We start from the raw sequence: 23,339 nt of genomic DNA on the forward strand, positions 1-23,339 counted from the left end.
TTCAAAGAGCCAATCACCTGGGACATTATCAAACCAGCCCTCAATAAAGACCTTGCCTTTAAAAATAATGCATGGAGGCAAGGCCCACCCTGATGCACTTATTGCCTCAATTGAAGTGACCCATTCATAATTTCCAGGTTGTAAAAGGGATTGCTGACCATAGTATTCAGACCTTGTAATAACTCTTGCAGTTGCAGTCAAGCCCATTGCAAAGCCAGTCTCATCAAAGTTGTAGATATCATCTGGGTCAATGCCATATTGAAGTATTGTATGTCGCACACAATTAAACCACTCTTGGATGATTTTTGGGTCTTCACACTTTGCACGCTTGTAATTATAGTGCTTTGAGAATCGAGTTGAAAGCTCTGGGTGCCTTTTTACATAGTTTGAGACCCAATTCTTGCCGACTGTTTGAACTGGGGTAGATCCACGCCTCATGAGTAAAAGATTCGCGATTTCTTGTACAGTAGTGGGCCGGGGGGCTGCTCCATGAGAATCCATAGAGAGTATCCATTTTTGAAGTGATTCCTCTTCAATTTCTGTCAATTTTTGATTATTGGCGCGGGTTTCAGAGCGAAAAGGTGTACCATGGAGGCGGCGTCGTAAAGTAGCTTCAGGGACATTAAAAGAATGCGCTGCTTGACGGACAGCAGTGATTTCTTGGTTCTTAATAGCCTGTATAGCTAATGAGATCCTACCCTCTTGCTCTATTGAATTTCTAGAGCTTTGAGAGCGAATTGGTGGCATGGTGGGTGGTTGAGGTGGAAGGGTCTAATTAATTGACGCGTTTCGCGTTGGGTGCGTCACTCGCTTGTGAATTACGTTAGTTAACTAGTTAGTTAACTATGGAGTCCGCTCTTGACTCAGCTATCAATCTTGGTATCAAAGTCACGTGTATAGACTTGACATTATTATACATTATTGTATACTCAAGGATAGCTATGTCTGTCGCGATGCTGCTGCTCTAGCTTCCTTTGTTGTTTCTCATGCGAAACCGTCAGACAGGGATCTACAAACAAATTCTGTTTGTAGACTCCTCTGGCAGTGAAATACGACACCACGATCCACGATATAACAACACTTAGAGAGAGAATCTATTTCCAGTCAGAGCGGACTAATGAGAAAAGCAGGTGCGTTGACATACCGTTCCTAGAACCCTGAAAAACCGCGAAGGCATATCCTGACCCAGCTGGTTTGTACAGGTCGCATAAACCCCAAGAGGAAACACAAATGACCACCAGCCCAGGTTGAACGAGAACCTGCGCACTCGCAGGACAGTTGCTACCGCGAAGAAAAGCCATACGAGCCCGAAGCCCCAGAATATCAGCCCAACGAGAAATCCAACATCATACAGAATGTCGCCTGTTCCTGGCTGCAACGTCCCGGTTTGTGGGAAGACCATCTTTGCTGCTTGTCCGAGTTTTTGGATTCTGCAATCTGTTAGGGATCCCTTATATCATATCAACGGGTGCACTCACCCATATCCTCCCTGACCTAGAGGTCCTATTGGCAAGAACGTGCTGGCAATAGCTACTTTGGGCGGCAGCTTATACAGCATCAACCGCAAAAGATAAATCACCGTCATCATCAATGCCATCGGAACGCCAATCCCCCATACCACATAACTCGCAACTATGGTCCCAAGAGCATATTGTGGATCCGGGAGCACCTCAGCTACAACCGAGCCAGATGCCGATGTGACAACACACGAGACAATCGGAAGCAACCATGTTGCACTTGCGGAGGATAACAGAACCCCCCCTTCACTCGTCGTCCTGTTCATGTCAGCATTACTTCTGCTATAAACCCGAAACCAGAACGTACATGATAAACAATAGTGCAAAACACGTCGCGACGGAAAAGACAACGTTCGCCATCCACAAGCCCCAGGCAAGATAACTTGCCCATGGCCCCCAAGATGGGACACAGACAAAGCAAATCATATTGATAATAGTTGCCAGTCCCATGGGGAATGTGCCCAAGGTCAGTGACTGGGTCGGATGGGTGACCATCACCGGGAAGATCTCTGGATAGAACGCATATCTCAGGATCGATAAAAAGAGGAATATCACGAAAATCAACACATTGAATGCAAAGACTACTACGGAAATCCAATAGAGCCACTCTCCATTATAGGGGAGGGTGTTGAGCAAAATAGAGACGATCCCTGTGCCCATATTAACCGAAAACCACCTATCGACCGATCAGCGCATTGAAGCCAAGAACACACGTGGTGAACGACTAACCCAGGAGTGAAATTCCGAATAATATTGCGCCATACACTGTCATGTTTACTTCTCTGTCTGCTGGGTGCTTCATTATTCCGGTGATGTGTATTCGAATCCATGGTCTTTCAGCAGAATCGCGTCGGATCATGAATCACATTCCTGAAAATTCCTGAGACGAAATTCTTCCAAAGAGGGTAATCTTTACTCTAATACTCCATTGTTTCAGATATTAATTAATTCCTTCGATCGGGTCTCGAGCCATTGTTATATAAAAACAATTGGCCAAATGCAGGGGGTGTTTAATTGTTTTTCCAGCCATGCAGCATGCATTATCTTAATCGCCGATTAGGGCTCCGCAGCCCTGTGGTATGCAACCAAAACAAATATGGACGGTGAATACATTCCACGGTTCAGGAGATGTCACGGTCTTGGTACCATGGTATTTTCGGCGACTAGTACCCGGGGATCGTGATCGACCACCCAGCCCCGAATTGAAGTCCCAGAAATAAGCATATGTCAATTCTGAAGTATAACTAGTCCCCGACCTGATATCACATCCCCTATGCAATGAACCCCGGGACCCGGTCGCATTTTATAAATACCCGGAATGTTCGGACGGGCATTTCTGCATTCTTCAAACAATAAACAACCCAATTATCTTCGCATTCATCGATAGATAACGATAAATAATGGAACCAATAATCCACCCGATCTTCGAACAACAAACGTCGACATGGCAATACATAGTAGTCTGTCCGCGAACCCTCCAAGCCGCTATCATCGACCCTGTCCTGGATTATGACCAGACTCAGATGAGCATTAGCACCACATCAGCCGATGCATTGTTGGACTTCGCCACTTCGCACAATTACACAATCACTCGCCTCCTTGAAACACACGCACACGCAGACCACCTCACCGCAGCATACTATATCCAACAGAAACTCAAGGCGGAAAATCAAGCGCAGGTACCAGTATGCACCGGATATCGCATTCGACACGTTCAAGATACCTTTGCGCGACGGTATGGGATTCCGAAAGAAGAACTCGATAACGCTTTCGATCACCTCTTCCAAGATGACGAAACATTCCAAATCGGAGACATAACAGGAAAAGTTCTCCATCTACCCGGACATACACCCGACCATAGCGGATACATAATCGGAAGTAACGTCTTCACGGGCGACTCAATATTCAATCCCGACGTGGGCAGTGCGCGCTGCGATTTTCCCAATGGCGATGCACATGCTTTATACGGTTCTATGCAGAAACTTCTCTCATTACCCGACGGGTACAGACTGTATACCGGACACGACTACCCTCCATCATCTGGTAACGACCAGAGTCGAGATCCAATGCCATATGTGACTGTCAGGGAACAACGAGAAGGGAACAAACATGTTAAGGGTGGTACACCCAAGGAGGACTTTGTGCGATGGCGACAAGAAAGAGACTTGGGGTTGAACGAGCCCCGGCTTCTGCATCAGGCGTTGCAGGTGAATATTCGGGGAGGGAGGTTGCCGCTTAGTGAGGATGGGAGGGTGTTTTTGTCGATGCCGGTCAGGGTTCCGGAATCGTGGAATTAATGTTTGTAAATAGCGTAGTGTTGCCACTGGATAAATACAAAGGAGTACATGTCACAGGTCACATAAGTTTATAGTTGTCCAGACACGTTCAGAAAACCGGGCGTCAATTCGCCGATTTCCTTGCCCGAAGATTATATCTCGGGGTTCCTGCAACGTCTCCGCTGCTGTTTCGTCTTCTTCCCAACCCCTTTGCCTTTAAGTTTGGAGGAGGATATCTTCCTCTCCAGTAGTAATACTCGAGAAGCCGTTTGATTTTAGGCTCGCGCTTTTTGACCGTTTCCTGTTCTGCCAGATATCGCCAGTCTTGCAAAGGAATACCCCATTTTTCAATAGCTTTCAACAAATATTTTGTTTTTGTAAAACTGTCCCACTCAACAGCAAGAGGCAATGGACTCATAACGCGGACTGTCTCATGTTCTGAAAGAGGATTCGCCACACGCTTAAGTAAGAAGGAAACCATAACTAGTTATCATCACCCCCTTTCATGATAGCAAGGAGTAGACAGGGACAAATCCACCTACCCCGTGCCTCGATGTTAATACCGTAAGCAAGCAATATGTCAATCTTGGCCTTTGCAGTCTCCAGGTTGGAGCGAGTAGCCACCAACTCGCCCAGCAGGTCGCTTCTAAATGTAACTATGCAAAGTTTTCTTTGTACAAATATCCTTGCTTAGGAAGAACTCCAGCACCTCTGGATCTTTGCACCGAACAGCAAAATCTGATATTGCATATATTTCGTCTCCGTTTGTCGATCCTTCCAAAGTAAATCCTAGATCGAAGACAAATTCCATCATAGCCTTACCTCCCTCCATTGCAGAGCGCAGCATAGCTGGTCCATTTCTAATTCCAGGGGGAGGTTGTAATGAGACTCCTCTGTCCAGTAGAATTTGGACCGAAGAGATTTTGCCAGTTTTGAGTGACAAGGAAAGGAAGTACTGGACTTGCTCTGTACACCTTGGATTTGCGCCTCGGTCAAGCAATAGCCGAAATATCGACTCGAATGGAATCACAAGGGATAAGATCATGAACTCATAGTCATTTATTGCCCCCCCTCCCTTGAGTTTCATCTGCTTGTTGTTCACATGTGCTCCGTGGTCGAGCAAGTATTGCACTATTCGAAAATGCCCATTTGATATCGCTTTGCACATTGGTAATTGATCCAGTAAATACGTGAATGGGTTTGGGTTTGCACCATGGCAAAGCAACAGCTCAACCACACTATAGTGCCCATTCCCAGCTTCCTTTGACAGTGGTGTCCTGCTAACTCTAGATCTGAGGAGCTTCGGCCCATCTGGCGGACAGCCATGCTCAAGTAGCCTTTGCACGATCCCTTCCCGTCCACAGGCAGCAGCTATCAATAGCAGCCTATCACGTGTTTTTGCGTTTGATCGCATTAGCGTCTCCATGTTTCTTGACACCAGGAGCTAGGCAGTCGCTTGCTCGATGTTCCTTACCGATATTGACTTTTCCAGCAGTGCATCTGCATTTTGGTAGAAGAAATCATCTGTCACCAACATATCATTGTTTATAAGAAGCTTCAACACTTCTGCGTCTTCATTATCGAGAGCTGCGAATATTGCGCGCACAGCTTCCTGGTATCTTTCTTCCTCGTCGCTGGTTTCAAAGAAGAATCCATGATCAAAGACAAAATCCACCATGGCTTTGTCTCCCTTCACTGTAGAAGCTAGTATAAAAGGCCCGGACCTGATGTCAGGGCTTTTTAACTGGATTCCTGCATCCCGTAAGAGTTGGACGATGATGATGTTTCCAGACTCAAGTACCTCTGTAAGGAGGACATCTGTTGTCTCCCGTGGATTTACATTATTAAGCAATAACCGGAAGGTGGACTCAAACGGGATCGCTGCTGTCAAGACCAACTCATCAAACTCGGGCTGACAACCGGGGCAATCGAGATATGCATGATGGCCAAGCATGGCCTGCAAATTTCCGCTTGGTATAGCGCACAAAAGTGGTGCATTACCAATGTAACCCGACGGCATTGCCATTGCTCCATGGGCATGTAATTGCTCAACTATGCCATAGTGGCCGTTTTGAGCGGCCCTCCCCAATGGAGTCAGGTCGGGATTCTAGCCATGTATGCTATAGCCCCGGCCGGTATCATCTGGGTCACAATCCGGATCCTGGTCGAGTATTTTTCGTACAGTATCCTCCAATCCACAGAAAGCAGCTACCCCAAGCAGCGTGGATAGTGCAGATGTATTTCTGGATTGCATTATCATCTTGGAGCCTGTTGATGCCAGGAGCTCGGCAACTGCATAATGTTTGTTGCAAGCAGCCAAAATAAATGGACATGGCAGGCTAGCTAGCTATCTATGATTAAATTCAAATCCATTGCTGAGAAATAGCCTGAGTGTCTCGAAATGGCCATTCTTAGCAGCCTCGTCAATGCGGTGGTCTTCAGGGTCGAGTCCTCTATCGAGAAAGTATTCCACCGCGCTTGTATACCCGTTAGCAGCGGCCACTGATAACGCAGCTGGGCCAACATCGTTCCTAAATTGCTCATCGTCATGAGCTTTCGACAGGAGCTTTATCGTGTCCAGATCTGCTCCATATCGTACCGCTATTTCCAGCGGTGTATTGGTAGTTTCTGAGTTAGGGTTGTATTTGTAGACGGCAGCTCCAGGTCCAACAGAATCCGAACAATCGATTTGTATCCTTTTTCTGCTGCCAGAGAAACAGGTTCCTTCGTCCGTTCCCAGTAGGATTCATCGTTGGGATCCACTTTCTCAAGGAACAGGCGCACGAGATCTTCATTACCATCCATCGCAGCCAGTGCCATTGGACTGTAACCACCCTCATTATACTTGGGATATGGTGAGCTGCCTGCTTCAAGTGCCCTCCGCGAAGTGGCTTCGTTACCGTGATCTGCTGCCCATTCTAGCGCAGGGTTCGATGAGAATTTGTCATTGGCACTAAGGGTATAAACAGCGCGATTGAACAGCTGATACAGGCGTTTGTTTGCCTGGGAGAAGGCATTCAGATCATATTCATGCTCGAGAAAGGAGACGATGAATGCTAGAAGCTCGATTAGCAGGTCGAACAAATGCATGGTGCTGACTCGGGTCTTCTTCCTGGTAAGAGAGAAAAAGAAAAAGAGAGAGAAAGAAGAAACAGAGAATAGAGATATCTTTGCTCACCCAAACGGACTGATCTCATAGAGGTAAGCAAGATGTTACCATGACGAGACTTCTGCCTAGTCAGCTGGCATACAAATTAGGGTGCTATACTAGGCAAACAAATGCACATGACATAGTCTCTAAGCTCAAACCGTCAATCTCCGCTAGGGAAGTAGTTATGGTAAGTTACGCATTTTGCTATGCGAAACTGAGAATATATTGAGAGTGCTGTGGTAGGGGTAAACGGCTCTTGCTATCTCGCTAACAGGGGGATGGACGACAGTGGTTGAGATCTGGTGCAGTCAACTGGACCTCTCATTTCGCGACACAGGGTCCGGCTCGTCGGACGGACTAAGTGGAGGAGGAACAAGAATAAGCGATCGGACTGGATACAATTGATAGATTGACGTTTCCCACATTCTGTCTAAATTACTTTCATCAAACCCGCGCAATTTAAACCCTTTCATAATCATAAATGTACCATAATTTCATACAGATTCGTGAGCTCGTCGCAACCGTTAGATCCCGTTTCCCACAATTAACTTCCCGAGACTACGTGCCCACACAACGCACCGCCAATGGCTCCTGAATCGACGATGCCGCAGCGGTGGGCTACCCCGACCGCACAACCATTAATAAACCCCCGTCTTGTATACTCATTGACAAGCGCCTCGCAATGTCACAGCTCATATATGATGGCTTACATATTACAGCCACGCTGTCAACAACCCATATAAGAAACCCTTCACTACCTAGAATTGATCATTTTGGAGGGAAGTACCTGCATTTATAGCTTCATTGGGAACCCATCTTCATATTAATTTACAGTTGCCCTGAGTGTATGCTTCACTTAGAGTTCGCCACTCAGGATTCAGCTAGTCTCCATCAACTTTCTACTTGTGTCATCTTGTATGGTAGGGTGGACGACCTGGGCAATTTTGAGGGCTATTCATCAGACATGGCCGTCGAACTACCCGCGCAATATAAAGAGGGGTGAGTAGTTCGGAGGCCACATGACTGCTCACTGAGCAGGCCCTGAGTACCCTTATTAAAGCGGCGGCGTCCAGAAGAGGAAAGCCAGTCATTCTAGAAAAACAGGTATGTATAGGGACATACATACTGTATATATATTAGGTCGAGTCGCTGGATTTAGTGACCCAAGAGCATCTCACGCATCTTGCCGTCCCCTCACTTCTCTGCCACCGGCGCTGCTGCTGTTTCGTCTTCTTTTTAACCCGTTTGCTGACGGAGGAGGATATAAATTTCTCCAGTACAAACGCTGCAGAAGCCGTGTAACTTGATCCTTCCAGGGTTCATATGTCGCCTCCTCTATCACCTTCAGTTGGTCTTCCCAGTCCTGCAACGGAATACCCTGCTCTTCAATAAATTCCAGCAGATATGTTGTTGTCGGGAGTGAACAGGTTGTCATGTTGGCTGCGGAAGCTACCAATGGGCAAACACCACCAGAGCCGTTTCTTGATATAGGATTCGCGCCCCGCTCCAGTAGGAAGGAAATGAATTCAAGATGGCAGAGCTCGGCGGCCTTGAATAAGAGAGTCGTATTATCTCGATCCCGTGTGTCAATGTCAACACCGCGGTCGAGTATTAAGCCAATCATGGCCTTTCCATCATCTAGTTTGTGTTTTAATGCGGCTTCCAACAGGACTCTTGCGTTTGGATACCAGCCTTGGTCTGTCGCCTGGTCCAGAAACAATTCCAATAGAGCCGGGTTTCCATGTCGGGCAGCTACATATATTGCGCGTTCTGTTTCCTCGGGTAGGGGAACAAATCCTTGGGCTAGAACGAATTCCACCATAGCCTGCCCTCCAAGCACTGCACAAGCCAGCACGCTTGGGGCGTACTTCAACCCGGGAGGTGTTTGTAACGGGACCCCCCTGTCTAGCAGCAATTGCACCCTGGCAATATGGCCAGACTCGAGTGCCTGTGCAAGGGGGTACTCATGATTTTCTGTTATCGCCCCAGGATTTGCGCCTCGGTCAAGCAGGAGCGGGAAGACGGTTTTGAATGGAATTGCTCCAAGCAGAACTTTCGCTTCATAATCGCATGTATGGTTCTCCGGGCAGCTCAGATACGCCCCATGGTCGAGAAAGCATTGCACGATGTCCGGATAGCCGTTTGTTATTGCCAGGAAAATTGGACTATCACGCAGTCCAGAGCACCCTTGTCCATTCGGGTTTGCGCCGTGGCGAAGCAATATCTCAATTATTTCATAGTCGTTGTTTTCAACAGCCCTCGCCAGTGGTGTCAAGATGGCATTCCAGTTCATTCGATTATATCCTAAAGACAATGTATCTGGGGGACAGCCATGCTCAAGTAGTCTTTGCACAGTGATTTCCCATCCACAGATGACAGCCACTGCTAATAGCGTGCCTCGTTCTTCGATACTTCCAGATTGAGTTATTGTCTCAACGTATGTTGATACCAGGAGTTTGGCCACCGCATAATGGCCTCTGCTAGCGGCCAAGGTCATTGGATATAGGAGATTGTCTTGCTCCTTTGGCAAAATCTCAGCCTTTTTGTCAAGTAAAAACCTAACCATCTCCAGCCGACCCTGTCGAGAAGCCCAGGAAATGGGGTCATCTTCACCTTGCCACTCGTGCAAATTCGGATCAACTCCCTCCTCGAATAGATGTTGCACAATGGTCAAATGTCCACCAGAAGCAGCTTGGGTCAATGCAACTGGACCAATAAGATCTCGAAATCGCTTTTCATGATCGGCTCCTGTAAGGAGTTTAACAATCGCAAGATACCCTTGTCCTGCTGCGCTCGGCAATGGCATGTTGTAGACCTGCAATGTAGGAAAGGTCATGGGAGCACTATCAGGACGGTATAAGGAAGCTCCATGTTCCAGCAAAAGCCGAACAATGGATTCGTGTCCAAGCCTCGATGCCTCAGTCAGAGGGCTGAGCCCCCAATCCCAATATGAGTCTTTGTTGGGATCCGCGCCCTTCTCAAGGAGCAGACGCACGAAAGCCTCATCGCCATTTTCATCATCGGTTGACTTTCATAGTATTCCTCGCTGTCTAGTGAGGCGCCTGCATCAATTGCTATTCGTACAGTTGCCTCACAGCCATTTCGCACGGCTCATTCTAAAGCGCAGCTCCAAGGATTCTTAACGTCTAGGTCATAGACAGCACGGTTAAACAGTTGGTGTAGGTGTCGGTTTGTCTGGGAAAGGGAATTCAGATCGCTTTCGCGCTCCAAAAAGGAGCCGACGAGCCACAGAAGCTCATTTGGCAAGTCCAATAACGGCATTGTGCTGGAGATTGAGTTGTTTGTTTTATTTGAGGATTATTCTCGATTTTTGAACAGGGGCGCGGATAGTTGGTCACATGACTCAAAGTGGGGTCCTCCGTAACCCTCACTATGAGTATGAGATATCGACTTTATATGAGCCTTCAAAGCCAGATAGGGTGTTCGGTTTAGCCAGAGTAAGACTCACCGCTTCTTCAATGTAGCATACCAGCGCTCAATAAAGTCAATGCGCTTATCCTGGATAGAAAGAGGACCAGCTCCCCAAGAGTTGCCCAACCACACCGTCTCCTTCGTTTGATTTGTCGTCTTGATAAAATTGGGCAGCCCATCACCGTTGGGATTGCCCTTGCGGATAAAGTTGGCCCAGACGCTCAAAAACATAGTCATAATCATACCAGGTGACGTTCGAGTAATCAGAGTACGGGATGTCGTTGAATGTGTACCAGATCCCAGATCCATGGTATGCCCCTTCCTCGCGATTATCAGTAGGAGCGCGAGTGAAATAGTACGTATACACGTTGCTCTTTGCACCTCCGGCCGCCCAGTTGACTGCCCAGCGCCAGGTTCCGATCCTGCTGAGATCGCGGAAAAGCTCATTGCTGTTCTCGCTGGCCTGGGTGTTGTTACTTGCAGGATAAAGCTGGAAAAACTCGCCTGCGAAATCACCGAAGAGTTCCCGGTAAAGCGTGCGGTATGTCGAGACGTTGTATTAGCTCGTGTCGGAACTGACACCGGATTCGTCCTTGTTGCCAGTGAGGATCGGGATATCGGAATGAGCGTTCAAGCGAAGGGCTTTGCCGTAGGTGTGCGGGAAAACATAGCCGTCGAGGTTGGGACGCCACATGGGAGATTCCATGAATGCGGATGTCAAGTTCTCGAACTGGGTGTTTTCGAAGATCGTGTGGCCCACGAGCGCCGCTTTCCGCAATAACGCCATGAGCACGACCCTTAATGAGCGGACTCCACATAGAATCTAAAGCGCTTGTAGAGTCAGCTGACTAACCACCAACAGTAACCTGGTTAGGGTTCCCACCGAAGCTCCAGATATTTTCGTGGACCCATTGGAGTGCCGCTTGTTGGTCCAAGATACATAGTTGCCAGAGCTGTTGCGTCTAGACTCAGCAGAGAGCTTAGGGTGTGCAAGGAAGCCAAAAGAACCAAGACGGTAGTTGATCGTCACGACGATGATTTCTTTCGATGCCAGGCCCGTGCCATCATAGGTGATAACATCTCCGGAGCCGCCCGCGAACCGGCCACCATAGACCCAGAAAAATAGGGGAGATTCTTGCTTGTGAGACTCGAGGTATCGTTGTATGTTGGCGTCCAGATATTCACGCACAAGCAGTCCTCGCTCGTGGTATTCTTGCCGGTGGAGAAAATGCCGGCATTGCTGAGAGTTTGCGCGCATTGAGGGCCGAGCTCGGTGGCGTTGAGCACGCCATTCCACAGATGCGGCTTCTTGGGAGATTTCCAGCAATTGGAGCCTGTTGGTGGAGCAGCGAAAGGGATGCCTTTGTAGACGGTTGCCGTGTTTCCTCCAAGGAAAGGAGACGGAGCACCTCGGACATCGCCATTGATGGTGCTGATCACGGGGACTGATAGGCAGCACTAGCAACAGTGAGTGGTGCCCCGAGGGTTGAAAGTCCAAGTAAAACAGAGGAGATATGCATCGTCTGAACGAGAGTATAAGGTAGGATATCGGAATGAATGGTTGATATTCATCCAGCGGACATTAAGAGCAATATATAGCTCTGCTCAAAAGCTTGAATTGCGTACAGCCTTACGTATAGCTATACACACATTGACAATGTCCGGCTGAGTAGACAGGAATGTTTTCAGGGCTCCAGTGCCGATGTATGAAGTTATTCGGGATGGTATTCCAAAAGGGGCTAGTCTCGGTGATAGCGGGTTTATATACCTTTATTGGGGGCATATCTTCGGAGATAAGAGTGGTACCTCTCAGCCCTGGCTATACTAGTATGTACTATATGGTCAATATAAATAGGCGCGGGATTCGTTAGATTGTCAATTAATCTGCTGTGAAATAACCTCCGGAGAAGTACCACAGAAGTGAAGTTGTTTCGGCCCGAAAATGGTCTTCCGTCTCCACGTTGTCCGACATGCCGAGGGCATCCATAACCCTAAGCATGATATTTCAATCCTAGACCCTCCTTTGACGCCAAAAGGCGTCCAGCAATCTGAAAGGCTCTCACAGATATTCCCCTTCAATGAGAATGTCGGTCTCGTCATCACTTCACCACTCAAACGGACACTTCAAACAACCCTTGTCGGTTTCCAGCAAACGCTGGACGAGAAATATTACCCAGAGACGTCAGCAAGCGGACAGTCCAATGGCGCGAGGCTTTCAGTATCGCCTGATATCCAAGCCCATTCAGCTCGTCCGTGCGACACCGGCTCTGACCAAACTATTCTGCGATCCGAATTCCCTCATCTTCTGTGGGATGAGCTACCCTTCGACCCATTGTTTCCTGCCAAAGAAGGACTGTACGCTCCAGATCGGGAAGCGCTGATTGAAAGGGGGCGAAGGTTCCAAAGTCTCCTCGAGAAGGAGTTTGCGGCGTTGGCGGATACTGGACGACCGGATATTGTCGTTGTCTCGCATGGGGGTTTCATGAAGTACATAATATCGCATGAGAAATTGGCTTTTGATCAGGCGGGCTGGATGAGTTTTTTTGTACGGTTTGATCGCGATTCTGGAATGACGTCGATGGGAATTCAGCAATGAAGGGTCTGGTCGACTTATTCTGCTTTTCAATAGTATCAAAATTCAAATTGCATATATGGCGATATTGACAAATGTAGATTTTACCGGTAAGGCATGAGTGCAAACAATACACTACTGCCTAGTCAACGAAGGCTCTATTTGTCGCAAGCTCCGAACAAATTTGGACAGCATGACAGTAAGTCTTACCCTGTTGGTTTTCTATATTAATATACCTGAGCTTGGGCTCATTTATCAAAGAATTTCATAAACTGACTTACAGCAGAGCAGAGGCGTATGTTGGTACACGACAGTCGGATGAGCGCTCATCTTCAAGCAAAACCTGATCGTATCCAAATCGACTACTGGGGCAACCATGATCTCCCAAGCTATAGTCCACCATGGCGCAGAGCTCGCGGGGCTGCCAGTGGCTCGGGTGCAGAAAAAAATCCAGGATATCTGGAAAACGAAGGGATACGAGCATTACGATACGAACATACTCTTCCAGTATGCAAAGAAAAACGGTTACTACAAGCAGCTGTCGAGAAAAGAAAAGGACATCGCGACATTTAGATGCCTGACCATGCTAGACAGATCGTCTGCAGAGGAGATATTGCAGAGCACTATTACTCCCGGAAATATAGTGCATGGTCTACAGCGTTTGCTTGCAAAATCAATTATTCAGGACCATCAGTTCCACGTCTATATGGCTCAATGGCTATTGGGATGCCCCATGAACTCAGCAATGATGTGTGCCGCCAACTGTGATTCTATCCCCGAAGTGCTGAATGCTGCTAGGAAAAGTGGCATCATTGATGACCGGACTCGAGTTATCGCAATCCACGCATATTACTTCCTCGTCGACCCAATTGAGGTCTTCAGAATAGCTTTTGAAGAGAACACAGGACTCGACAACTTCCAAGGATTGGCAACACGCGTCGAATCGCGTGGACTATCCAACGCGAATATTGCTAGAATACGCCGATAGAAGCCAGTGCCACGCGATGAGATCCAGGAGATATTTGATACCGAAAGGAGTACTTCAGAACAAGAGACCAGAATTGAAATTTTGATCCAAAGATTGATGGAGAAGCATGGGGTTGATCGTGCTGATAAAATGTCGGCTTTTCGTGACTCTGATGGAGCCACAAACAAAGCGCACAACATATGTGCCAGTATTGCGAGAAGCCTCCAGGGGAAATCGTCGCAGGAGATTCCCATATTGCCAACTCGAGACACCTGCAATCCTCCTAAACGACCTATCATGTCAGTATACCAGGGCCTTGGGACTATACAAGCTACCACCTTTCGAAAAATGGGAATTCCCGTGATGGCACCGGTACTAATACGGCCAAAAGGTTTCTACGAATGATAATCGATGCAAAGATCTTCCGGATATTTGATATCGAGAAAGTCCCCTTATATCGGCGACCCGCCCAGTATCTGGCTGTGGGCATAGAGGCAGCTGGATTTAATAACAAGGAAGCTGTAACCGCTCTGAGTAAATTGCAGAATCTTTCTCGCAGGATTGGCTTCATCGATGGAATTACAAGATCCTATCTCGCTTCGAAGACCCATCAAAAGTCGATATCCAACCTTTCGGGAATATTGCAGACAAGCTGGACCAAATCCGGGCCTCGCAAAGGGCAACAGAGCATTGCAGAGACAAAATAAACAGATTCTCGCCCTGCATCGTGACCGTAAGATAGCTGTGGGTGGTAGTGCTCTGTTATCTGGGCGTGTTCAGGGATGGGGATTTTTATTGAAGGGCGGTAACCATATCAGCATGGCATTCAGTATTTTTGATGGTTTTGCTCTTGTTTTTTGTCTGACCACCGGGACCAATACTTGTCTACTAGACATCACAGAAAGATATGACCATGTATGTCATAGCGAATATTTCCAGTATAGATTTTTTTTTCAATCTTTTCAACTTTTCGTATTTTTCTCCATGTTTTTCAGCACTATGCACTTATTGAGTCTCCTAAATGAGCTCTTGGGGCTCATTGCCTCCTTCTTGCAGCATAAATGCGAATTAAATTTCTTCTCCCAGACAAGCAAGCACCTGTACCTGCTATTTAACCACGAACTATATAAGCGAAACCCCACCAAGCGTCCAAATAACTTTGCTTTGGAATGGGCAGCGCAACACAGTTATGAGAAAACAGCTCAAAAGGCCCTCAAAGCAGGTGCTTCGCCATTCCTAAAAACTTGCACTAACAGAACTCCAATACAAGTGGCCACAATAGAAGGCCACGATGCTATTGTGCGTCTATTTCTTGAGGGGGTGGATTTCAGCAATGAATATTGTTGGGACTATATACATGGGCCTCTGGTTTCCGCAGCAAATAATGGACACGGATCTATTGTTCAACTGCTGGTAACATATGGAGCTCCTGTCTACAAGTACGATCCCGAGCAAGCACGTTACCCGGTACCACTGGGGCTAGCTGTGGAGTATAGAGGGGACCTGGATAGCATCAAGCACCCTACAAAATCCCATAACCATGAACAGATGTAGTATATCGGTCCGTATTGCAATATCCATAGCCGCGGCTAGCGGGAATATGAGCGCGGCACAATACTTCCTTGATAAGGGAATCGATCCGAACTTGTTTGACAAAAGAACGAGGAGTTACCTAATCTGCCATGCTGCTAATAATGGTCATTTGGGTATGGTTTGTCTCTTACTTGAAAATGGCGTCAAATTTGATACCAAGGCAGACACTCTACTACGTTCACTCACCCTGGCTGCTGGCAAGAAGCATTATGTGGTGACTGAGCACCTAGCATCGGTAACAGGCCTGGAGGGTACATTCCAATCTGAAAACACATCAGACCACGCCACGCTGCTCGCGGTGGCTGCTATATGTGGATGGAAAGATGTCGTGGGAAGGTTACTTGAGGATGGCTGTCCGCCAGATGAAAGGGGCAAAAGCTATTATTCTCGTTGATGGCTACAATAGTATAGATAGGAATTCAGTTCGTTATTATCTTCTATTCCGAGCCCGTGACATCAAGATCCTTGTTAGAAGTGATTCCATTCCCTCTCATTGTCCAGTTATTGCTTGAGAGGGGTGCAAACCCACGGGCTATAACAGAAACTCCAAATCCACAGACTACAACAAAAAAGAGTCAATACCCTCTTGCAAGGGCCTTTGAACCCGGAAATATCGCCATGGTCCGCATGTTGTTGGATGAAAAAGTCCAGTTTAGATTCCCCGATCTGAAATATGGGCCATTTGTCTTAGCCTCTGCATTGAAGGGAGGTAAAGACACGGTGGAATTTGCTTTGAACCAAAGGTTTGCCTCTGGGACCCAGAAGTTCGCTATTCAACCTGACAGCCTGAAAGCGGAACGCGCAATATATGAGGCTGTCCGCCATGCAGACACATCAGTGTTAGTGCTTCTTCTAGACCAAGGTATCATGTCAAAGGAAGCCCTAAGTCGGCATGGAAGTGCTCTACTATATGAGTCAACGTCTGCACCAAATATAAATGTTACAAAGAATGTGATTGACATACTACTGGCCCGCGGTGTTGATATAGACGCCCGGGGAAAATTTGGCTGGACTTTCCTACTCGAGGCCATCAGGAACGGTAAGCATGAGGTCGTTCCCTTCTTACTAGGGCGGGGCGCGAATCCTGTTTCAAGAGATAACAATTCCTGTCCCTACCCATTAGTGGCTGCCGCGACCAAGAATTCATTTAAAATAGCAAAATATCTGCTCGAGACCATTGATAAACAGAGCATTCCATTAAAACATTGGAAGCCTCAATGGAATCTTGTAGAGAAGACGGCTAATTCCGAGGAAGGGAAGGAAAACACCAAGCTAACTCTGGAGCATTATCACTACAGACAGAAATACCCTCTTTCAGGCAAGCCATCTAGTTCCAACTCGGGGGCAAAGGGGTCAAAACGAAAGCAGAGCAGCAAAAACGGAGAAAGCACCAAGAGCACTAAGTGCCTCAAGAAAAGCAAGAGTAGCAAAAAAGGCAGCGGCTCCAAAGAAGTGAACGAGAAGCGAGCAGGATCCATGAGATATAGACTTCGGCCATCAACAGCGATTTCTTGAACGTGTATCTCAACTGTCGCTATTTTCCAACGAAATGTTAAGAGACTGGCTAGCCATTAGTTGCTAGTATACGGAATTATAAGCATTTATGCCTTCTTGACAAATACATTATGTACGTACACCTAGTTCGTGATTCTGGGACTATTAGATCGCATAAAACGGATCTTCCGGAAGAATTGTGGTACAGAGGACGCACTATGTTATAGGCATCGCCAAAAACACCCCATCACCCTCCCTTCCCGGATTGGATTCAACCGCAAAGCGGACAGGAAGAAGTCTGGACCATCAAAGTCGCCTGTCGTTTTCTGATTATTCGAAGATAACGAACATCGTCTGTGTAAACCGTTTCAAACTGTCCGTAGAAGCAACGCTTTATGGTGAATACAGCAAAACAGTGAGTCATGTCATGTGATTGAGAACATACGCGGCTTCCACTGTTGAAAACTCAGAAACCAGTGAAGATAACACTTTCAGTAAGTCATTTGTTCTAAGCATTTTCCCTGGATTTCTCTAAACGTGCTTTTAGACGATGAGATTCCAGCGAACTTTAGACCAAGAGCCCGCTAAGGCACCGGCTTTTCCATCAGATTACCCGGTCTACTACTTCTTCTACGGCACCCTGACAGCCCCTTCGACTCTGAAATGGATTCTCGACCTGCCAGAATAATCTGTGCTTTGCAAGGCTCAGATCACCGGATATGCGCTGGGCAAATGGGGTGATTATTTCGCCTTAATCGAGGGAAAGCAAGATCAAGTTGTTTCTGGATATGCGTACCAGGCTCAGAATGAAGCACACGCCCAGAAACTCGCATACTACGAGACAAGCACTTACAAAGTTCACGACTGTCAGATACGCTTCACAGATGACAACCAGCTCTCAGAGCTCGGCGGAAAAACATTCATGTACGCTGGTGATAAGCAAGCCTTGTTGGAGCAGCGATTGACCGTAAGCTCTGGGAGATATAGATGGGTGGGAAGCTTAAGTGATGAGTATTAATAAGGGGATTGCTATCGCTATTTTCGTTTGGATTCCCAAGTATACGCCGTTATCAAATTGAAACACTCCCTTGTTGCTTGGATGCTGCGCTCGCTCTATGTAAAGTGAATACTATCCGTAGAAACATAGTCCTCTCTATCTCTTATACCGTCTGTTTGTCACTCTGACCTTATCGGTTGGATTTCAACCCCACAAACCAATATCATAAAAATTCTTTGTCTTTTATACCGGTGTCGATATAACTCGAACCTAGCCCGCAATTTCGCACTGTAGATTGATGGTGGTGTCTTTCAGCAGACGTACCCCTTCTCTCGGTTGCGTGTTCTCCATGACTGGGTATATCTCATCACCGTCGTGCGAGAATTATATTGCTACATATGGGCTGCTTCTTGTTAGTATGGCTTTTCTATGTCTATTTGTGAGGATGGGGACTGACTGGCCTGGTAGGAAATGGATGGGCATTACCGTGGAAGCTACATTTGGGACAAGATCCTATGCTCAAACAGAAATGGCCCGCTCTCACAACAGAGCGAAATTCTCAGAATGCATAGGTCATTATGTTGTTCTTGAATCGATTTTGTTAGGGTTATCATGATCTGCAAGGACATGCATCTCCACAAGTCTTCAACGATAAGCAGACGTCCCCAATGCTGGTTTGGATTTGATCTACCAAAGCTCTGTACTTTACATCCATTATTTTCCTATCACCATACTGCATGAGTCGGTGGTGCTATCTTTAATGATGCCCGATAATAACCATCTGCCATATGACATCACATGACATGTCTGCTAGGGTTGAGGTCCCCGAGATCGCCGTTTAATCCGAAGGATTCGGGTTGAACGGCGACCTTTATAAACGGGATAGTGTCCTTGGAATCAATACATTCTAACATTCAAAATCGAGAATAAAAGGTTTTTTTCTCTTCATAAACCCCTAATACCAAGGATAAGCAATTACGGAGAAAAGAAAAAAGGTTCGGTTATAATGGTCCGCCCATCGCCACTAGCGTGCATAGAGTGCCGCCAACACCACGTCAAATGCGATGCTAAAACGCCCTCTTGCTCCCGGTGCTTGGACACCGGTATTAATTGCAAATATCTTCCTTCGCGTCGCGGTCGGAATCGAAAAGTCCGTGATAATCGCCGGCCAGGATCTGGCTCAGTAGTCCCCGAAGTATCGCGCCCCGGGGACTCCGTGCCGTTAGGGGGTAATGTCATCAACTCGCCATTTTCGAGTATGGGGAACATCGGCAAAGATAATTCTTCGATTACTTCCGGGGACCATGGTCAAAGTCTCTTACCAGGGGCAAGTGCCCAAAATGAATTGGATCCTGATACACGACTCGTCCGTCAATACTATGAGAACTTCCATTCAGCACACCCTATCCTGGTCCCAGCAAATGAATATGAAAGACGCGGGTACCCGGAATGCCTGCAGCAAGTGGTCCGGTTTATTGGAAGTCATTATTCGTTATTAATATCTAGTGAATCGTTGCGGGAATCCACGGCTGTCCAATTGAGCTCCAATGACACGAGATCACCATCGATGGTGAAGGCCCTCCTACTCTATTCGATAATTCTATACGCCCGCGGTGAGAATACAGAAGCCCAAACAGCGTTCTCACGAGCGGTCGATGGTGCGTTGGAGCTCAGAATGCACCGCAAAGAATTCGCGACAATGTATTGTGACGGCCAGGAACTTGAAGCAGAGAGCCTACGACGGACATGGTGGGAACTCACGATTATGGAGATCTACATGGCTTCTTCTCAAAAGAAGATAGCCTTGCGATGTGGTAGTATCGCCCACGATGTTGGACTTCCTTGTGAGGAATCAATATATGCAAACAGCCATACCGTTCCCCCAGCACCCTCGTTTTCTAGCTTTAGCCGACGCATGTTCTTAGACGATGACGGTGATACTACTAATTCCCGATATTCATCATTCAGCTATCGCATCGATGCTGCATACATTCTAGCGCGAGTACTCGTGCTGAACAGTCTGGGCGAAACGCATCGAGATCACCTACAAGCGGTCGAGAACGCACTTGTCAGCTGGACAAACCACCTCCCGCCTAATAAGGTCGATATCGTGGATACATATGGCGTTGTTGACGAGATGTTATTCCAAGCACATACCATAATTCAATACGCTGCCATGCTCCTACACCTTCCCCGGAGTAACATTCGACCAGCCGTACCGGACGCTGGGACTGTTACCTGCCCGATCACTCCTGCTCGCCTGCCACCGTCGTTTACCCGCCATGTACACGATATCAAGGCTACAGAAGCATCAAAGCAGCAGTCTAATCTATTGTCCATGCGCCCCAACGTTCAGAGATATAGCCCGTTTATCATCTGCAGCCTCGCCCTGTGTGGTCTAGTCCAGCTAGCCACTAGTCGAATCCATTCGCCCGAATGCTCAGAGCATCATCGCAATCGCGTCGTTCTCGTCCTCGGATGTCTCAAAGTTCTAAAACGGAATTGGTCTATCGCACAACACGCATATCAACATGTCCGAGAAGCAGCGGCGGAGACATTTGCTGCCTCGTCTGGACCTTCTCGGTGGTTTCAGAGTCATGGTAGTAGTAATTCCTCTGCCACTTTGAAGAATGGTCCTGCCAGTGGACGCTTTTCTGTCGAAGGCCCTGAATTGCTCAACGTTGGTGGAAATCTTCCTGCAATGCCTCCGACAAATACAGAGGGGCCGGATATGTTCTCCCCGGGGCTTTTGTCGGCGTACATTGATCCCACTTGCAGCGATCCGTCATTTTTAAATAATATTTTTGACATGGAGTTGACATAGCGTGTGGGCTTCAGTGTTAAATGCATATTTATAAGAACCAATTGCATATCAATAGCTCGATTCTTGATGTATATACTTTCAATAAAACATTTTGTCAGTCAATAGTCCGGTGTATAGTTATACCGTGTCGAGATGAGATCTCTACTATGCAGACACAAAAATTATTCTGCATGAAAAATAGAGCAAGTAACACAATTAAGTCTGCAAATTTTTGATCTGCTGCAATAGTCCGGCAGCATTCTGCAAGGCTGTTAAGCTTATGCTTGCTCTAATAAACTTGGCAGAACTCACCGCGCCCCCTCGAACTCAACCGCCACCACCATCATCACTCACAACGTTGCTTTGATCATGCCTTCCTAGCTACATGGACTCTCCTTTTCTCTCTCTATCCTATATTTCCCCTTATAGTCGACTGGAATCGACTCATACGTCCAAATCCGTTCCCTCCTGTTAGCTTTCGCTGACGTCGGAGAATTGTTGTCGGTGCCGGCTTCTCCTTTGTCTCGACCTGGCCATCCCCAGTCCCTTACAACGACGTTTTGTACGGGCTTTTTTCATTGATTGAGATACAATTGTTATCGAAATTGCAGTTGTGAAGATTGCTGGATCTCGACCGTTTCGCCCCTGCGCGCAAGTCCTCCACTTCCGGTCGATCCCCGTCATCGTTAAAAAAATACCCAAACACGCGGGATATCATAATCAACAACCGTTCCATCCATACAAGATGCCCGCGGATTATGCTTCCACGGCTCGGGCTCTTTCGGTATCGACCTCACCACCAGAACCTCTCTCCCCCGCCGACGAAGACGGCCGCCCGCTATGGAGTCACCATACGGCCACGAGCCGGCGGAATTCCCCTCGCGCCGCGCCAAACAAAGTGACGTCGACATCTACAGGTGAAGCTACGGCTACAGTCCGTGATCGGGTGGTCCAGCGAGGAGCGAAGTTATGGCGACGCATCGATTCGACATGGCGCAAAATGAATTGGTGGCAGAAAACGGGTGCGGTGGCAGCAGTGGTGGCCTCGATTGCATTAGGCCTGGTGTTCTTGTATTTCACGGGTCAGATATTCCATTGGATGGCGCCGGTTGTTGAGGACTGGGAGAAGTCATGGACTGCATTTTTGGTGCTTTGGCTTTGTGTTTTCTTTGTTTCGTTTCCGCCCCTGGTTGGGTGGTCGACATTTGGGACGATGGCGGGTTTTATTTTCGGAGTTTGGAAGGGGTAGGTGTTGCTATATTCCCCATGGTACCCTGGACACTGACTGATGAATTTGCTGGTAGGTGGCTTCTCTACGCCTCGGGAACAATACTTGGATCGACGGTCTCCTTCGTTGTCTCGCGGACAGTTTTATCCAGATTCGTTAACCGTCTCATGGAACACGACAAAAGATTCGCCGCTCTCGCCTTGACTCTAAAGTATGACGGACTCAAATTGCTGTGCATGATCCGTCTCTGTCCTTTACCATATTCGATCTGCAACGGTGCGGTGTCGACGTTCCCAACAGTCCATCCTTTGATGTATGGATTGGCGACAATAATCATATCACCCAAACTGCTGGTGCCGGCGTTCATCGGTAGTCGACTACGTCTTCTTTCCGGGGATGAGAAGATGAGCCCAGGGTCGAAAGCGATAAATATCTGCAGTATTGTTTTTACCGTCGGGATTGGAGTTTTCACGGGGTGGTATATATACAAGAGGTCCGTTGTTCCCGTGGAATTCTTCTCATTGATCAATACTGACTTCCCGTCATTAGAACATTGGCCCGAGCCAAGGAACTCGAAGCCAAAGAACGAGAGGAAATCCGGAATTCGCTAGACCGCGACCACTCTGCTCGTCGTCCCCACCGTGCTTTCTCAGAGGATCCGAACGCCAACGCGGCCGCCACGACTCTTGCCCGTGATGAGGAGGAGCGCGTGGGATTCCACGATTTCGATGACGATAATGTGGACATTGTGATCGATGATGAAAGTGACGATGGAAACTCGAGCCCGGCGAAGAATGCAGTGAGCCCGTACCGGGATGAGTTTACGGACAATGACTCGGACGTGTTCAGGGACGGGGATGAGCCCGAGCGTGAGACATATCGGATGCATACGCATGTCCGGTCGAATCAGGGGTGATGTATTGCAGCTATTCTTCATTTTTATCTTATCTTCTCTTCTCCTATACATACATGTTGCAATATTATCGCGTCCGGAACTGGGATGGATTCGAGTGCGGAGGCTTGCTATAGCGACCCGACATTGCATTGTCCTAGATTTGTAGAGCCCAGGCTTTCCATTGATCCATTTGATATCCATAAGGGTCTCGATCCACTATTTCAGAAGAAATTCGAGTATTAAGGTAGGGATTAGGCGAGACTATCGACGCATCTCTCCGGGGACGCAACTGGAGCGCACTAAAACGGTTAGCCTGAAGAAGTCGCAGCCCAGTTTAAAATCGCACGCACCACAGCATACCCTGAACCCTGTCAACATCCCGGTGCTTATTCCTTATTATCTTCTATTCTTTTC

The 23,339-nt window shown here is 47.5% G+C and overlaps 13 protein-coding genes across 13 annotated transcripts; 7 read left to right on the forward strand and 6 right to left on the reverse strand.

The window, feature by feature from the left end:
• Positions 1 to 852: 852 nt before the first annotated feature.
• ASPGLDRAFT_153548 (TDT family transporter) lies at positions 853 to 2,432 on the reverse strand. Its single transcript, XM_022542331.1, has 5 exons — positions 2,247 to 2,432; positions 1,825 to 2,193; positions 1,479 to 1,775; positions 1,145 to 1,430; positions 853 to 1,094 (listed from the first exon to the last, which is right to left on the reverse strand). The coding sequence occupies exons 1-5, from the start codon at positions 2,345 to 2,347 to the stop codon at positions 930 to 932; spliced, it is 1,218 nt and encodes a 405-aa protein (XP_022398744.1). The 5' UTR covers positions 2,348 to 2,432; the 3' UTR covers positions 853 to 929.
• Positions 2,433 to 2,837: 405 nt separating this feature from the next.
• Positions 2,838 to 3,927, forward strand: ASPGLDRAFT_49443 (MBL fold metallo-hydrolase). The gene has a single exon (XM_022547107.1). It carries the CDS (start codon positions 2,918 to 2,920, stop codon positions 3,812 to 3,814), a length of 897 nt encoding a protein of 298 aa, XP_022398745.1. The 5' UTR covers positions 2,838 to 2,917; the 3' UTR covers positions 3,815 to 3,927.
• ASPGLDRAFT_561286 (uncharacterized protein) lies at positions 3,742 to 4,357 on the reverse strand. Its single transcript, XM_022548174.1, has one exon. It carries the CDS (start codon positions 4,272 to 4,274, stop codon positions 3,918 to 3,920), a length of 357 nt encoding a protein of 118 aa, XP_022398746.1. The 5' UTR covers positions 4,275 to 4,357; the 3' UTR covers positions 3,742 to 3,917.
• An 880-nt stretch (positions 4,358 to 5,237) lies between these two features.
• ASPGLDRAFT_37364 (uncharacterized protein) lies at positions 5,238 to 5,819 on the reverse strand (the record flags this gene model as incomplete). Its single annotated transcript, XM_022544808.1, has 1 exon — positions 5,238 to 5,819. The coding sequence occupies one exon, from the start codon at positions 5,817 to 5,819 to the stop codon at positions 5,238 to 5,240; it is 582 nt and encodes a 193-aa protein (XP_022398747.1).
• A 575-nt stretch (positions 5,820 to 6,394) lies between these two features.
• Positions 6,395 to 6,883, reverse strand: ASPGLDRAFT_27460 (uncharacterized protein; the record flags this gene model as incomplete). Its single annotated transcript, XM_022543659.1, has 1 exon — positions 6,395 to 6,883. One exon carries the CDS (start codon positions 6,881 to 6,883, stop codon positions 6,395 to 6,397), a length of 489 nt encoding a protein of 162 aa, XP_022398748.1.
• Positions 6,884 to 7,795: 912 nt separating this feature from the next.
• On the reverse strand, positions 7,796 to 10,115 carry ASPGLDRAFT_49445 (ankyrin repeat domain-containing protein). Its single transcript, XM_022547108.1, has one exon. It carries the CDS (start codon positions 9,778 to 9,780, stop codon positions 8,119 to 8,121), a length of 1,662 nt encoding a protein of 553 aa, XP_022398749.1. The 5' UTR covers positions 9,781 to 10,115; the 3' UTR covers positions 7,796 to 8,118.
• Positions 10,116 to 10,554: 439 nt separating this feature from the next.
• Positions 10,555 to 11,634, reverse strand: ASPGLDRAFT_37366 (uncharacterized protein; the record flags this gene model as incomplete). The annotated part of the gene is made up of 3 exons (XM_022544809.1): positions 10,555 to 10,880; positions 10,953 to 11,199; positions 11,260 to 11,634. 3 exons carry the CDS (start codon positions 11,632 to 11,634, stop codon positions 10,555 to 10,557), a joined length of 948 nt encoding a protein of 315 aa, XP_022398750.1.
• Positions 11,635 to 12,318: 684 nt separating this feature from the next.
• Positions 12,319 to 12,972, forward strand: ASPGLDRAFT_1496309 (histidine phosphatase family protein; the record flags this gene model as incomplete). Its single annotated transcript, XM_022542056.1, has 1 exon — positions 12,319 to 12,972. The coding sequence occupies one exon, from the start codon at positions 12,319 to 12,321 to the stop codon at positions 12,970 to 12,972; it is 654 nt and encodes a 217-aa protein (XP_022398751.1).
• Positions 12,973 to 13,324: 352 nt separating this feature from the next.
• On the forward strand, positions 13,325 to 14,133 carry ASPGLDRAFT_1496310 (uncharacterized protein; the record flags this gene model as incomplete). Its single annotated transcript, XM_022542057.1, has 1 exon — positions 13,325 to 14,133. The coding sequence occupies one exon, from the start codon at positions 13,325 to 13,327 to the stop codon at positions 13,934 to 13,936; it is 612 nt and encodes a 203-aa protein (XP_022398752.1). The 3' UTR covers positions 13,937 to 14,133.
• Positions 14,134 to 14,488: 355 nt separating this feature from the next.
• Positions 14,489 to 15,469, forward strand: ASPGLDRAFT_1496312 (ankyrin repeat domain-containing protein; the record flags this gene model as incomplete). The annotated part of the gene is made up of 2 exons (XM_022542058.1): positions 14,489 to 14,830; positions 14,972 to 15,469. The coding sequence occupies 2 exons, from the start codon at positions 14,489 to 14,491 to the stop codon at positions 15,467 to 15,469; spliced, it is 840 nt and encodes a 279-aa protein (XP_022398753.1).
• Positions 15,470 to 17,705: 2,236 nt separating this feature from the next.
• On the forward strand, positions 17,706 to 17,957 carry ASPGLDRAFT_90468 (uncharacterized protein; the record flags this gene model as incomplete). The annotated part of the gene is made up of 1 exon (XM_022550489.1): positions 17,706 to 17,957. A coding segment is annotated over one exon (252 nt), but the record flags the coding sequence as incomplete, so codon positions are not given.
• A 1,130-nt stretch (positions 17,958 to 19,087) lies between these two features.
• ASPGLDRAFT_49447 (fungal specific transcription factor domain-containing protein) lies at positions 19,088 to 20,923 on the forward strand. Its single transcript, XM_022547109.1, has one exon. The coding sequence runs from the start codon at positions 19,258 to 19,260 to the stop codon at positions 20,821 to 20,823; it is 1,566 nt and encodes a 521-aa protein (XP_022398755.1). The 5' UTR covers positions 19,088 to 19,257; the 3' UTR covers positions 20,824 to 20,923.
• Positions 20,924 to 21,312: 389 nt separating this feature from the next.
• Positions 21,313 to 23,318, forward strand: ASPGLDRAFT_49449 (TVP38/TMEM64 family protein). The gene is made up of 4 exons (XM_022547110.1): positions 21,313 to 22,047; positions 22,107 to 22,523; positions 22,580 to 23,224; positions 23,286 to 23,318. Exons 1-3 carry the CDS (start codon positions 21,548 to 21,550, stop codon positions 22,944 to 22,946), a joined length of 1,284 nt encoding a protein of 427 aa, XP_022398756.1. The 5' UTR covers positions 21,313 to 21,547; the 3' UTR covers positions 22,947 to 23,224; positions 23,286 to 23,318.
• The last annotated feature ends 21 nt before the right edge of the window (positions 23,319 to 23,339 follow it).

Source organism: Aspergillus glaucus, assembly GCF_001890805.1.
Source record: "Aspergillus glaucus CBS 516.65 unplaced genomic scaffold ASPGLscaffold_16, whole genome shotgun sequence".
Taxonomy (NCBI): Eukaryota; Fungi; Ascomycota; class Eurotiomycetes; order Eurotiales; family Aspergillaceae; genus Aspergillus; species Aspergillus glaucus.